This window comes from Entelurus aequoreus, linkage group LG11 (genome assembly GCF_033978785.1).
Source record: "Entelurus aequoreus isolate RoL-2023_Sb linkage group LG11, RoL_Eaeq_v1.1, whole genome shotgun sequence".
Classification (NCBI taxonomy): Eukaryota; Metazoa; Chordata; class Actinopteri; order Syngnathiformes; family Syngnathidae; genus Entelurus; species Entelurus aequoreus.
In genome coordinates this window covers 499,900-514,173 of record NC_084741.1, presented here as the reverse complement: position 1 = coordinate 514,173, position 14,274 = coordinate 499,900, and the positions used below count along the sequence as shown (strand labels likewise).

The 14,274-nt window shown below is 37.2% G+C and overlaps 1 protein-coding gene across 1 annotated transcript in view; it reads left to right on the top strand.

The window, feature by feature from the left end:
• LOC133660524 (hyaluronan and proteoglycan link protein 2-like) overlaps nucleotides 1-11,656 on the top strand; it is a 16,794-nt gene extending 5,138 nt beyond the window's left edge. Inside the window, exons 5-6 of the mRNA XM_062064062.1 lie at nucleotides 11,050-11,235; nucleotides 11,299-11,656. Of these exons, the coding sequence (XP_061920046.1) occupies nucleotides 11,050-11,235; nucleotides 11,299-11,594 (482 nt within the window). The 3' untranslated portion in view covers nucleotides 11,595-11,656. The remainder of the gene's footprint in view (nucleotides 1-11,049; nucleotides 11,236-11,298) is intronic.
• The last annotated feature ends 2,618 nt before the right edge of the window (nucleotides 11,657-14,274 follow it).

Below are 14,274 nucleotides of genomic sequence, written 5' to 3'. Positions count from 1 at the left end.
AATGGTACCGTTTTCGTAATTACAGTAATGCACAGAAAAAACAAAGACTGTAGATTTTACGGTAAAATTCTGGTGGCTGAACTGACAGTTTTTTATCTGTAAAAAAAAAAAAAAAGAAGTTTTTTTTAGATTTTATGTTTGAAAAAATTGGTCAGTTGCTACAAAATTTACTGTAAAAATAAGAGTAGTACCGTTTTTCAACTCAATGTAATTTACTGTAAAAAAAAATGTCCAGAATTTTATGGTACCGTTTTCGTAATTACAGTAATGCACTGTAAAAACAAAGACCGTAGATTTTACGGTAAAATTCTGGCGACTTGGCTGTCAGTTCTTTACCGTAACAACAAGTACCGTTTTTCTGTTTACAGTTATGCATCATAAAAACAATCGTAGATTTTACTGTAAAAATGTTTATCATTTGCTAGAATTTCACGGTTAAAAAAAAAACGTTTTTCAATTCATCGTACTTTACTGTGAAAATAACGTTCTGAGATTTTACCGTACAAAAAAATTAAACCGCTAAAAAACGATGGTACCTTTTTTTCCATTTACAGTAATGCACTGTAAAAACAAAGACTGTAGATTTTACGGTAAAATTCTGGCGGCTGAACTGACAGTTTTTTATCTGTAAAAAAAAAAAAGGTAAAGTTTTTTTTAGATTTTACGTTTAAAAAAAATTGGTCAGTTGCTACAAAATTTACTGTAAAAATAATAGAAAAAAAGTTCAGAGATTTTACGGTATAAAAAATTGGAAGCTCAATGTCCAGAATTTTATCGTAAAAATTACAATGGTACCGTTTTCGTAATTACAGTAATGCACTGTAAAAACAAAGACTGTTTTTCCGTTTACAGTTATGCATCATAAAAACAATCGTAGATTTTACTGTAAAAAGATTGCTAGAATTTCACTGTGTAAAAAAAAAAAAAAAGTTTTTAAATTTATCGTACTTTACTGTGAAAATAACATTCTGAGATTTTTAAGCCGCAATAACAACAGTGGTACCGTTTTCCCATTTACATTAATGCACTTTAAAAACAAAGACCGTAGATTTTACGGTAAAATTCTGGTGGCTGAGCTGACGTTTTTTATCCTTCAAAAAAAGGTTATGTTTTTTTACATTTTACATTTAAAAAATTGGTCAGTTGCTAAAAACTTTACTGCAAAAATAACAGTAGTACCGTTTTTCAACTTAATGTAATTTACTGTAAAAAAAAATAACGTTCTGAGATTTTACGGTATAAAAAATTGGCAGCTCAATATCCAGAATTTTATCGTAAAAATAACAATGGTACCGTTTTCGGGATTACAGTAATGCACTGTAAAAACAAAGACCATAGATTTTACGGTAAAATTCTGGCGACTTAGCAAGTAAAAACAAGTACCGTTTTTCCGTTTACAGTTATGCATCATAAAAACAATCGCAGATTTTACTGTAAAAAGATTGCTCGGTTGCTAGAATTTCATCGTAAAAATAGCGTTTTTCAACTTATCGTACTTTACTGTGAAAATAACGTTTGAGATTTTACTGTACTAAAAAATAAAACGGTGGTACCATTTTCCCATTTACAGTAATGCACTGTAAAAACAAAGACTGTAGATTTTATGGTAAAATTCTGGCGGCTTAGCTGACAGTTTTTTATCCGTAAAAAAAAAAAAAGGGAAAGTTTATTTCGATTTTACGTTAAAAATAATTGGTTAGTTGCTACAAAATTTACTGTAAAAATAAGACTAGTACAGTTTTTCAACTTAATGCAATTTACTGTAAAAAAAATAACGTTAGGAGATTTTACGGTATAAGAAATCGGCAGCTCAATGGCCAGAATTTTATCGTAAAAATAACAATGGTACCACTTTCCCATTTGCAGTAAGGCACCGTAAATACAAAGACTGTAGATTTTACGGTAAAATTCTGGCGGCTGAGCTGACAGTTCTTTGCCGTAAAAACAAGTATCGTTTTTCCGTTTACATTTAAGCATCATAAAAACGTAGATTTTACTGTAAAAAAAATTGATCAGGTGCTTGAATTTCACTGTAAAAAAACATTTTTCAATTTATCGTACTTTACTGTGAAAATAATATTCAGAGATTTTACCGTCCAAAAAAATTAAACCGCAATGAAAACGGTGGTACCGTTTTCCCATTTACAGTAATGCACTGTAAAAACAAAGACTGTAGATTTTACGGTAAAATTCTGGCGGCTGAGCTGACAGTTTTTTATCCGTAAAAAAAAAAGGTTACGTTTTTTTAGATTTTACATTTAAAAAATTGGTCAGTTGCTACAAAATGTACTGTAAAAATAACAGTATCGTTGTATCGTTTTTCAACTTAATGTAATTTACTGTAAAAAATAACGTACAGATATTTTACGGTATAAAAAATTGGCAGCTCAATGGCCAGAATTTTATCGAGAAAATAACAATGGTACCGTTTTCCCATTTACAGTAATGCACTGTAAAAAAGATTTTACCGTAAAATTCTGGCAACTGAGCTGCCAGTTCTTTACCGTAAAAACAAGTACCGTTTTTCCGTTTACAGTTATGCATCATAAAAACAATCGCAGATTTTACTGTAAAAAGATTGCTCAGTTGCTAGAATTTCACCGTAAAAATAGCGTTTTTCAACTTATCGTACTTTACTGTGAAAATAACGTTCGAGATTTTACTGTACAAAAAAATGTAACCGCTAATGCACTATAAAAACAAAGACTGTAGATTTTACGGTAAAATACTGGCGTCTGAGCTGACAGTTTTTTATCCGTAAAAAAAAAAGGGGAAAGTTTATTTAGATTTTACGTTAAAAATAATTGGTCAGCTGCTACAAAATTTACTGTAAAAATAAGAGTGGTACAGTTTTTCAACTTAATGCAATTTACTGTAAAAAAATAACATTAGGAGATTTTACGGTATAAGAAATCGGCAGCTCAATGGCCAGAATTTTATCGTAAAAATAACAATGGTACAACTTTCCCATTTGCAGTAAGGCACCGTAAATACAAAGACTGTAGATTTTACGGTAAAATTCTGGCGGCTGAGCTGACAGTTCTTTGCCGTAAAAACAAGTACCGTTTTTCCGTTTACATTTAAGCATCATAAAAACAATCGTAGATTTTACTGTAAAAAAAATTGATCAGTTGCTTGAATTTCACTGTAAAAAAAACATTTTTCAATTTATCGCACTTTACTGTGAAAATAATATTCAGAGATTTTACCGTCCAAAAAAATTAAACCGCAATGAAAACGGTGGTACCGTTTTCCCATTTACAGTAATGCACTGTAAAAACAAAGACTGTAGATTTTACGGTAAAATTCTGGCGGCTGAGCTGACAGTTTTTTATCCGTAAAAAAAAAAGGTTACGTTTTTTTAGATTTTACATTTAAAAAATTGGTCAGTTGCTACAAAATGTACTGTAAAAATAACAGTCGTATCATTTTTCAACTTAACGTAATTTACTGTAAAAAATAACATACAGATATTTTACGGTATGAAAAATTGGCAGCTCTATGGCCAGAATTTTATCGAAAAAATAACAATGGTACCGTTTTCCCATTTACAGTAATGCACTGTAAAAAAGATTTTACCGTAAAATTCTGGCAACTGAGCTGCCAGTTCTTTACCGTAAAAACAAGTACCGTTTTTCCGTTTACAGTTATGCATCATAAAAACAATCGCAGATTTTACTGTAAAAAGATTGCTCAGTTTCTAGAATTTCACCGTAAAAATAGCGTTTTTCAACTTATCGTACTTTACTGTGAAAATAACGTTTGAGATTTTACTGTACAAAAAAATGTAACCGCTAATGCACTATAAAAACAAAGACTGTAGATTTTACGGTAAAATTCTGGCGGCTCAGCTGACAGTTTTTTTATCCGTAAAAAAAAAAAAGGGGAAAGTTTATTTAGATTTTACGTTAAAAATAATTGGTCAGTTGCTACAAAATTTACAGTAAAAATAAGAGTAGTACAGTTTTTCAACTTAATGCAATTTACTGTAAAAAATAACGTTGAGAGATTTTACGGTATAAGAAATCGGCAGCTCAATGGCCAGAATTTTATCGTAAAAATAACAATAGTACCACTTTCCCATTTGCAATAAGGCACTGTAAATACAAAGACTGTAGATTTTACGGTAAAATTCTGGCGGCTGAGCTGATAGTTCTTTACCGTAAAAACAAGTACCGTTTTTCCGTTTACAATTAAGCATCATAAAAACAATCGTAGATTTTACTGTAAAAAAAATTGATCAGTTGCTTGAATTTCACTGTAAAAAAAACATTTTTCAATTTATCGTACTTTACTGTGAAAATAATATTCAGAGATTTTACCGTCCAAAAAAATTAAACCGCAATGAAAACGGTGGTACCATTTTCCCATTTACAGTAATGCACTGTAAAAACAAAGACTGTAGATTTTACGGTAAAATTCTGGCGGCTGAGCTGACAGTTTTTTATCCGTAAAAAAAAAGGTTACGTTTTTTTAGATTTTACATTTAAAAAATTGGTCAGTTGCTACAAAATGTACTGTAAAAATAACAGTAGTATCGTTTTTCAACTTAATGTAATTTACTGTAAAAAATAACATACAGATATTTTACGGTATGAAAAATTGGCAGCTCAATGGCCAGAATTTTATCGAGAAAATAACAATGGTCCCGTTTTTCCATTTACAGTAATGCACTGTAAAAAAGATTTTACCGTAAAATTCTGGCAACTGAGCTGCCAGTTCTTTACCGTAAAAACAAGTACCATTTTTCCGTTTACAGTTATGCATCATAAAAACAATCGCACATTTTACTGCAAAAAGATTGCTCGGTTGCTAGAATTTCACCGTAAAAATAGCGTTTTTCAACTTATCGTACTTTACTGTGAAAATAACGTTCGAGATTTTACTGTACAAAAAAATTTAACCGCTAATGCACTATAAAAACAAAGACTGTAGATTTTACGGTAAAATTCTGGCGTCTGAGCTGACAGTTTTTTATCCGTAAAAAAAAAAAGGGGAAAGTTTATTTAGATTTCACGTTAAAAATAATTGGTCAGCTGCTACAAAATTTACTGTAAAAATTAGAGTAGTACAGTTTTTCAACTTAATGCAATTTACAGTAAAAAAATAACGTTCTGAGATTTTATGGTATAAGAAATCGGCAGCTCAATGGCCAGAATTTTATCGTAAAAATAACAATGGTACAACTTTCCCATTTGCAGAAAGGCACTGTAAATACAAAGACTGTAGATTTTACGGTAAAATTCTTGTGGCTGAGCTGATAGTTCTTTACCGTAAAAACAAGTACCGTTTTTCCGGTTACAATTAAGCATCATAAAAACAATCGTAGATTGTACTGTAAAAAAATGTATTAGTTGCTTGAATTTCACTATAAAAAAACATTTTTCAATTTATCGTACGTTACTGTGAAAATAACATTCAGAGATTTTACCGTACAAAAAAATTAAACCGCTAAAAAAAAACAGGGGTGCCGTTTTCCCATTTACAGTAATGCACTGTAAAAACAAACACCGTAGATTTTACGGTAAAATTCTGGCGTCTGAGCTGACAGTTTTTTATCCTTCAAAAAAAAAGGTAACGTTTTTTTAGATTTTACATTGAAAAAAATTGGTCAGTTTCTACAAAATTTACTGTAAAAATAACAGTAGTACCGTTTTTCAACCTAATGTAATTTACTATAAAAAAAAAAAAAAGTTCTGAGATTTTACGGTATAAAAAATTGGCAGCTCAATGTCCAGAATTTTATTGTAAAAATAACAATCGTACGGTTTCTTAATTACACTAATGCACTGTAAAAACAAAGACCGTAGATTTTACGGTAAAATTCTGGCGAATTAGCTGTCAGTTCTTTACCGTAAAAACAAGTACCGTTTTTCCGTTTACAGTTATGCATCATAAAAACAATCGTAGATTTTACTGTAAAAATGTTTATCATTTGCTAGAATTTCACGGTAAAAAAAAACGTTTTTCAATTCATCGTACTTTACTGTGAAAATAAGGTCCGGAGATTTTACCGTACAAAAAAATGTAACCACTAAAAAAGCGATGGTACCTTTTTCCCATTTACAGTAATGCACTGTAAAAACAAAGACTGTACATTTCACAGTACAATTCTGGCGTCTGAGCTGACAGTTTTTTATCCTTAAAAAAAAAGGTAAAGTTTTTTTTTAGATTTAACGTTGAAAAATATTGGTCAAGTTTCTACAAAATTTACTGGAAAAATAATAGTAGTACCGTTTTTCAACCTAAGGTAATTTACTGTAAAAAATAACAAAAAGAAAAGAAATGGCAGCTCAGCGGCCAATATTTTATTGTAAAAATAATAGTGGTACCGTTTTTCAATTTACGGTAACGCACTGTAAAAACAAACACCGTAGATTTAACGTAAAAATTCTGGCGACTCTTAACTTTTTTACCGTTAAAAACATGTACTGTTTTTCTATTTACAGATATGCATTGTAAAAACAATCAAAGATTTTACGGTAAAAAAAAAAAAATGGCAGGTCAATTGCTAGAAGTATGATAAAAAATAGCTACTATTGTTTTTCAAATTACAGCAATTTACTGTAAAAAACAATGTTTGTAGATAATTCGGTCTAAAAAAATTGGCAGTTCAGTGGCCAGAATTTTACCGTAAAAATAATAGTGGTACTGTTTTTCAACTTGCAATAATGCACTGTAAAAACTACCGTCAATTTTATTAAAATTCACGAGACTGATGTTTTTTTAACCGTTAAAAAAAGTACAGGTTTTCCATTTACAGTTATGCATTGTAAAAACAATTGTAAATGTTAAGGTTAAAAAATATATATAGTCAGTTGGGAGAATTTTACTGTAAAATTAACATTAGTACTGTTTTTCAACTTACAGTACTTTACTGTAAAAATAACTAGTACTGTTTTTCAACATACCGTACTTTACTGTAAAAATAACTAGTACTGTTTTTCAATATACTGTACTTTACTGTAAAAATAACATTAGTACTGTTTTTCAACTTACAGTAATTTACTGTAAAAATTGTGTTCTGAGATTTTACGGTGTAAAAATTTGGCAGCTCAGTGACCAGAATTGCATTGTAAAAAATAAAATGAATTTTAGGCAAAAATTCAGACGACTGAGCTGACAATTTTTTAATCGTACAAATAAAAATGGGCCACATCTAATGCAATGTAAAATGGAAATCACCATACATTTTACGGTAAAATAAAAAAAAATGTTGCTTGGATTTTACCTAAAAAAAAAACATTTTTAAATTCCCAGTATTGGTTGTGAAAAACACCACACATATTCAATCGATTGCAACTGGACTGTTTGGTTTGTCTTGGAAGACAATTCGCCTCTATTCCTTCAGTTCATGCTCATAGATGGAGATTGGTCAGATCTAGTCTTACACTTAGATTGGTCAGATCTAGTCTTACACTTAGATTGGTCAGATCTCGTCCAGCGGCTGTTGCCAATACCTCAGTAGGCTTCATCAGTTTGTGCTCATAGGCTTAGATTGGTCAGATCTAGTCTTAGACTTAGATCCGAGTAGGCTTCATCAGTCCATGCTCATAGGCTTAGATTGGTCAGATTTAGTCTTAGACTGAGATTGGTCAGATCTAGTCTTACACTTAGATTGGTCAGATCTAGTCCAGCGGCTGTTGCCAATACCTCAGTAGGCTTCATCAGTTTGTGCTCATAGACTTAGATTGGTCAGATCTAGTCTTAGACTTAGATCCGAGTAGGCTTCATCAGTCCGTGCTCATAGGCTTAGATTGGTCAGATCTAGTCTTAGACTTAGATTGGTCAGATCTAATCCAGCGGCTGTTGCCAATACCTCAGTAGGCTTCATCAGTTTGTGCTCCTAGACTTAGATTGGTCAGATCTAGTCTTAGACCTAGATTGGTCAGATCTAGTCTTAGCCTTAGATTGGTCAGATCTAGTCCAGCGGCTGTTGCCAATACCTCAGTAGGCTTCATCAGTTTGTGTTCATAGACTTAGATCAGAGTAGGCTTCATCAGTTCATGCTCATAGGCTTAGACTTAGATTGGTCAGATCTAATCCAACGGCTGTTGCCAATACCTCAGTAGGCTTCATCAGTTTGTGCTCCTAGACTTAGGTTGGTCAGATCTAGTCTTAGACCTAGATTGGTCAGATCTAGTCTTAGCCTGAGATTGGTCAGATCTAGTCCTGCGGCTGTTGCCAATACCTCAGCAGGCTTCATCAGTTTGTGCTCATAGACTTAGATTGGTCAGATCTAGTCTTCGACTTAGATCCGAGTAGGCTTCATCAGTTTGTGCTCATAGGCTTAGATTGGTCAGATCTAGTCCAGCGGCTGGTGCCAAAACCCCAAATATTTATACTCCAAAACCAGTAGGGTGTGCCTGGGCAAGGGTGGTTTCGCCCGATCGTAGTGAGAACTGTTTTGATGTGACCAAGCAATCCTAACTGTCAAAGCCAACGACAGTCGTTAAAGTGTAATTTCCCCTCGTCAGGATTGAGGTATTGTGTGGCAGAACGATCGCTGTTGATCGACAACTACCCAGTCCAAAATAGTCGGAATCTCCCACGTAAGCGTCCCATTCAGCTGTAAACAAATGGCATTCTGGTCACCTTCTGTGTGTTTCTAATTCCTGTTATTTGTTGTAGGCTAAATTATAGAGTCTTTTAGGAATGGTTGAAAGGACAGTGTTGTATGTGGGAGACAGGTTGTGTCGCAGACCACCTCCTCTGTTCAGGGATGGTTTTTCAACCTTGACATAGATGGCTACCCCTCACTCCTCTTTCGTACCATCCGTCCTCAGTGTCCAGAATCTGTACATTTTTGTTCTCAAAGGAGTGCTGTTTCTACCTGAGGTGCAGGTAGACAGCCGAGTCTAGACCTGAAGAGTTTGCCCGTCTATGCTGTGCCATGCGTCGGCTTAGTGGTTGTTTTGTTTCACCGATATATGAATCAGTGCATTCATCATCACACTGGATAGCATACACCAGATTGTTTTTGTGGTTTCCGGTCTTTAGGATGCACCAGTCTCTGTCTCAGGGTGTTGCCTGGTTTGAAGTGTACTGGGATGTTGTGTTGGTTAAAATGATTCTGACTTTCTCAGATAGACCTGATAATATGGAATGACAACGTTTTTGCGTCTGTCACCTTTTTCCTCCTCATCCACCCTGTTCTTGTTATTTCTGGAACTGGATGCACTTTTCACAAACAACCAGCTGGGGTAACCACAGGGTCTAAGGGTTTCCCTCAAATGCCTATGCTCTTTCTCTTTGGCCCGTGGGCTGGTAGGAACATTACTGACCTCTGTGTTGTAAAGCTCCGATAACGCCCAGTTTGTGTTCCAGTGGGTGGTGTGAGTCAAAAAGTAGGTATTGGTCGGTATGTGTGGGTTTTCGGTAAACCCCGACATGGAGGCATGATCTGTACCAAGGACTTGTGTAATGAGGAATGAAAAACAGCCCTCCTTTGAGAACATAACTGTACAGATTCTGGACAGGGAGGACAGATGGTACGAAAGAGGAGTGAGGGAAGACATCTACGGCAAGGTTGAAAAACCATCCCCGAACAGAAGAGGTGGTCTGCGATACCAGCTGTCTCCCACATACGACACTGTCCTTTCAACCATTCCTAAAAGACTCTGCAATTTAGCCTCCAACAAATACCAGGAGTTAGAAACACACAAAAGGTGACCAGAATGCCATTACTTACGTGGGAGATTCCGACTATTTTGGACTGGTAGTAGTCGATCAACAGCGATCGTTCTGCCACATAATACCTCAATGCTAACGAGAGGAAATTACAAATCAACGACTGTCGTTGAATTGACAGTTAGGATTGCTAGTTTGCATCAAAACAGTTCTCACTACGATAGGGCGAAACCATCCTTGCCCAGGCACACCCTCTTGGTTTTTGGAGTATAAATATTTGGGGTTTTGGCACCAGTCACTGGACTAGATCTGACCCAATCTAAGTTTATGAGCACGAACTGATGAAGCCTACTCGGATCTAAGGCTAAGACTAGATCTGACCAATCTAACTCTATGAGCACGAACTGATGAAGCCTACTCGGATCTAAGGCTAAGACTAGATCTGACCAATCTAAGTCTATGACCACGAACTGATGAAGCCTATTCGGATCTAAATCTAAGACTAGATCTGACCAATCTAAGTCTATGAGCACGAACTGATGAAGCCTACACGGATCTAAGTCTAAGACTAGATCTGACCAATCTAAGTCTTTGAGCACAAACTGATGAAGCCTACTCTGATCTAAATCTAAGACTAGATCTGACCAATCTAAGTCTATGAGCACGAACTGATGAAGCCTACACGGATCTAAGTCTAAGACTAGATCTGACCAATCTAACTCCATGACCACAAACTGATGAAGCATACTCAGATCTACGTCTAAGACTAGATCTGACCAATCTAAGTCTATGAGCACGAACTGATGAAGCCTACTCGGATCTAAGTCTAAGACTAGATCTGACCAATCAAACTCTATGAGCACGAACTGATGAAGCCTACTCGGAATTAAGTCTAAGACTAGATCTGACCAATTTAAGCCTATGAGCACGAACTGATGAAGCCTACTCGGATCTAAGGGTAAGACTAGATCTGACCGATCTAAGTCTATGAACACGAACTGATGAAGCCTACTCTGATCTACGTCTAAGACTAGATCTGACCAATCTAAATCTATGAGGATGAACTGATGAAGCCTACTCGAATGAGAGTTGAATCGTCTTCCAAGACAAACCAAACAGTCCAGTTGCGATCGACTGAATGCCCTGAGATGACAACGACCTGGATGAATGACAACCTTCATAGACACCACAAATATTACGGTAAAATTCGGGCGACGTAGCTGGCAGTTTTTTATGATCACATGTAGTTTTTTTTACAGTAAACATAAAAGTGGAGCTCAAGTAGTTCTAAGAGCTGAAGAAAGAGAGACTGTAATTGGTCCATGTTGGAGAGCCAACACATGAAACGTGAACATGATTAATTAAAACTGTCACTTGTGTTCTCACAAGAAAATGTCTCCTCCATGTCGTCTCCTGCAGCCTGGACCGAGGGTCTGGACTGGTGCAACGCGGGCTGGTTGCAGAATGGACAGGTCCAGTACCCCATCATCACGCCTCGGCCTGCCTGCGGAGGAGCAGAACCGGGTCCCGGCATTCGCGATTACGGACTTAAAGACAAGCAGCGGGATCGTTTCGACGCCTTTTGCTTCACCTCGCTGACCACCGGTGAGTGTCGGCGCTTGGGAAGGTCCCGACAAGCCAGAGTCTGAAGTCGCGTTCCTCCGGCAGGGTCCGTCTTCCACGTGGCGGGCTCCTTCTCCTTTGAGCAGGCCCAGCAAACGTGCGCACGCCACGCAGCTGACCTGGCCTTGGTGGGCCAGCTCTACTCCGCCTGGCGCTTCCACAACTACCACCGCTGTGACGGCGGCTGGCTGAGAGACGGCAGCGTGCGCTTCCCCATCGCCAAACCCAGGGGGCGCTGTGGGGGCCTCGCCGACCCGGGGGTGCGCTCCTTTGGGTTCCCGCCTAAGTCCTCGCATCTCTATGGCGCTTACTGCTACCAGGAAGTCCTCAGATCACAGTAGTCACCAAAAACACCTTCCATTCAACTATCATCCATCCATCCATCCTTCCAATCATCCATCTATCCATCATCCATCCAACATCTATCATCCATCCATCTATCCAACCAACCATTTATCTATTTATCATCAATCCTTCCATCATTCATCCATCCTTCCATACTTCCAACCATCCATCTATCCATCCGTCATTCATCCATCCATCCAACCATCCATCTATCCGAATCTTCCATCACTTCCATCTAACATCCATCCATCCATCTGTCCAACCAATTATCTATCTATCATCCATCCTTCCATGATTCATCCATACTTCCAACCATCCGTCAATTCCATCCATCATCCATCATTTATACATCCATCCAACCACCCATCAATTCCATCTATCCATTATCCATCCAACATCTATCATCCATCCATCTATCCAACCAACCATTTATCTATTTATCATCAATCCTTCCATCATTCATCCATCCTTCCATACTTCCAACCATCCATCTATCCATCCGTCATTCATCCATCCATCCAACCATCCATCTATCCGAATCTTCCATCACTTCCATCTATCATCCATCCATCTATCCAACCAATTATCTATCTATCATCCATGCTTCCATGATTCATCCATACTTCCAACCATCCGTCAATTCCATCCATCATCCATCATTTATACATCCATCCAACCACCCATCAATTCCATCTATCCATTATCCATCCAACATCTATCATCCATCCATCTATCCAACCAACCATTTATCTATTTATCATCAATCCTTCCATCATTCATCCATCCTTCCATACTTCCAACCATCCATCTATCCATCCGTCATTCATCCATCCATCATCCATCCATCTATCCGAATCTTCCATCACTTCCATCTAACATCCATCCATCTATCCAACCAATTATTTTTCTATCATCCATCCTTCCATGATTCATCCATACTTCCAACCATCCGTCAATTCCATCCATCATCCATCATTTATACATCCATCCAACCACCCATCAATTCCATCTATCCATTATCCATCCAACATCTATCATCCATCCATCTATCCAACCAACCATTTATCTATTTATCATCAATCCTTCCATCATTCATCCATCCTTCCATACTTCCAACCATCCATCTATCCATCCATCCAACCATCCATCTATCCGAATCTTCCATCACTTCCATCTATCATCCATCCATCTATCCAACCAATTATCTATCTATCATCCATCCTTCCATGATTCATCCATACTTCCAACTATCCGTCAATTCCATCTATCCATCCATGCATCCAACCATTCATCAATGCCATCTATCATTCATCCATCCAACCATATTCATCCAACTTCCCATCATTCCTCTATCCATCCAATTATCCATTGTTCCATCCATCCATCTATCCATTTGTCTATCCCCTTCATCATCCATCCTTCCACCCATTACTCCATCCATCCAACATCCGTCCTTTCGTACATTTATCTATCTAGCTATCCATCCATCCATCAATTTTATCCAACCATCCCTCCAACCTTCCATCCATCCATCCATCCAACCCTCCATCCATCCATCTATCCAGCCAACCATCTATCTACAAACCCCGTTTCCATATGAGTTGGGAAATTGTGTTAGATGTAAATATAAACGGAATACAATGATTTGCAAATCATTTTCAACCCATATTCAGTTGAATGCACTACAAAGACAACATATTTGATGTTCAAACTCATAAACTTTTTTTTTTTTTGCAAATAATAATTAACTTAGAATTTCATGGCTGCAACACGTGCCAAAGTAGTTGGGAAAGGGCATGTTCACCACTGTGTTACATGGCCTTTCCTTTTAACAACACTCAATAAACGATTGGGAACTGAGGAAACTAATTGTTGAAGCTTTGAAAGTGGAATTCTTTCCCATTCTTGTTTTATGTAGAGCTTCAGTCGTTCAACAGTCCGGGGGTCTCCGCTGTCGTATTTTACGCTTCATAATGCGCCACACATTTTCGATGGGAGACAGGTCTGGACTGCAGGCGGGCCAGGAAAATACCCGCACTGTTTTTTTACGAAGCCACGCTGTTGTAACACATGCTGAATGTGGCTTGGCATTGTCTTGCTGAAATAAGCAGGGGCGTCCATGAAAAAGACAGCGCATGGTGGCAGCATATGTTGTTCCAAAACCTGTATGTACCTTTCAGCATTAATGGCGCCTTCACAGATGTGTAAGTTACCCATGCCTTGGGCACTAATACACCCTCATACCATCACAGATGCTGGCTTTTCAACTTTGCGTTGATAACGGTCTGGATGGTTCGCTTCCCCTTTGGTCCGGATGACATGATGTCGAATATTTCCAAAAACAATTTGAAATGTGGACTCGTCAGACCACAGAACACTTTTCCACTTTGCATGAGTCCATCTTAGATGATCTCGGGCCCAGAGAAGCCGGCGGCGTTTCTGGGTGTTGTTGATAAATGGCTTTCGCTTTCCATAGGAGAGTTTTAACTTGAACTTACAGATGTAGCGATGAACTGTATTTAGTGACAGTGGTTTTCTGAAGTGTTCCTGAGCCTATGTGGTGATATCCTTTACACACTGATGGCGCTTGTTGATGCAGTGCCGTCCAGGGGATCGAAGGTCACGGTCATTCAATGTTGGTTTCCGGCCATGCCGCTTACGTGGAGTGATTTCTCC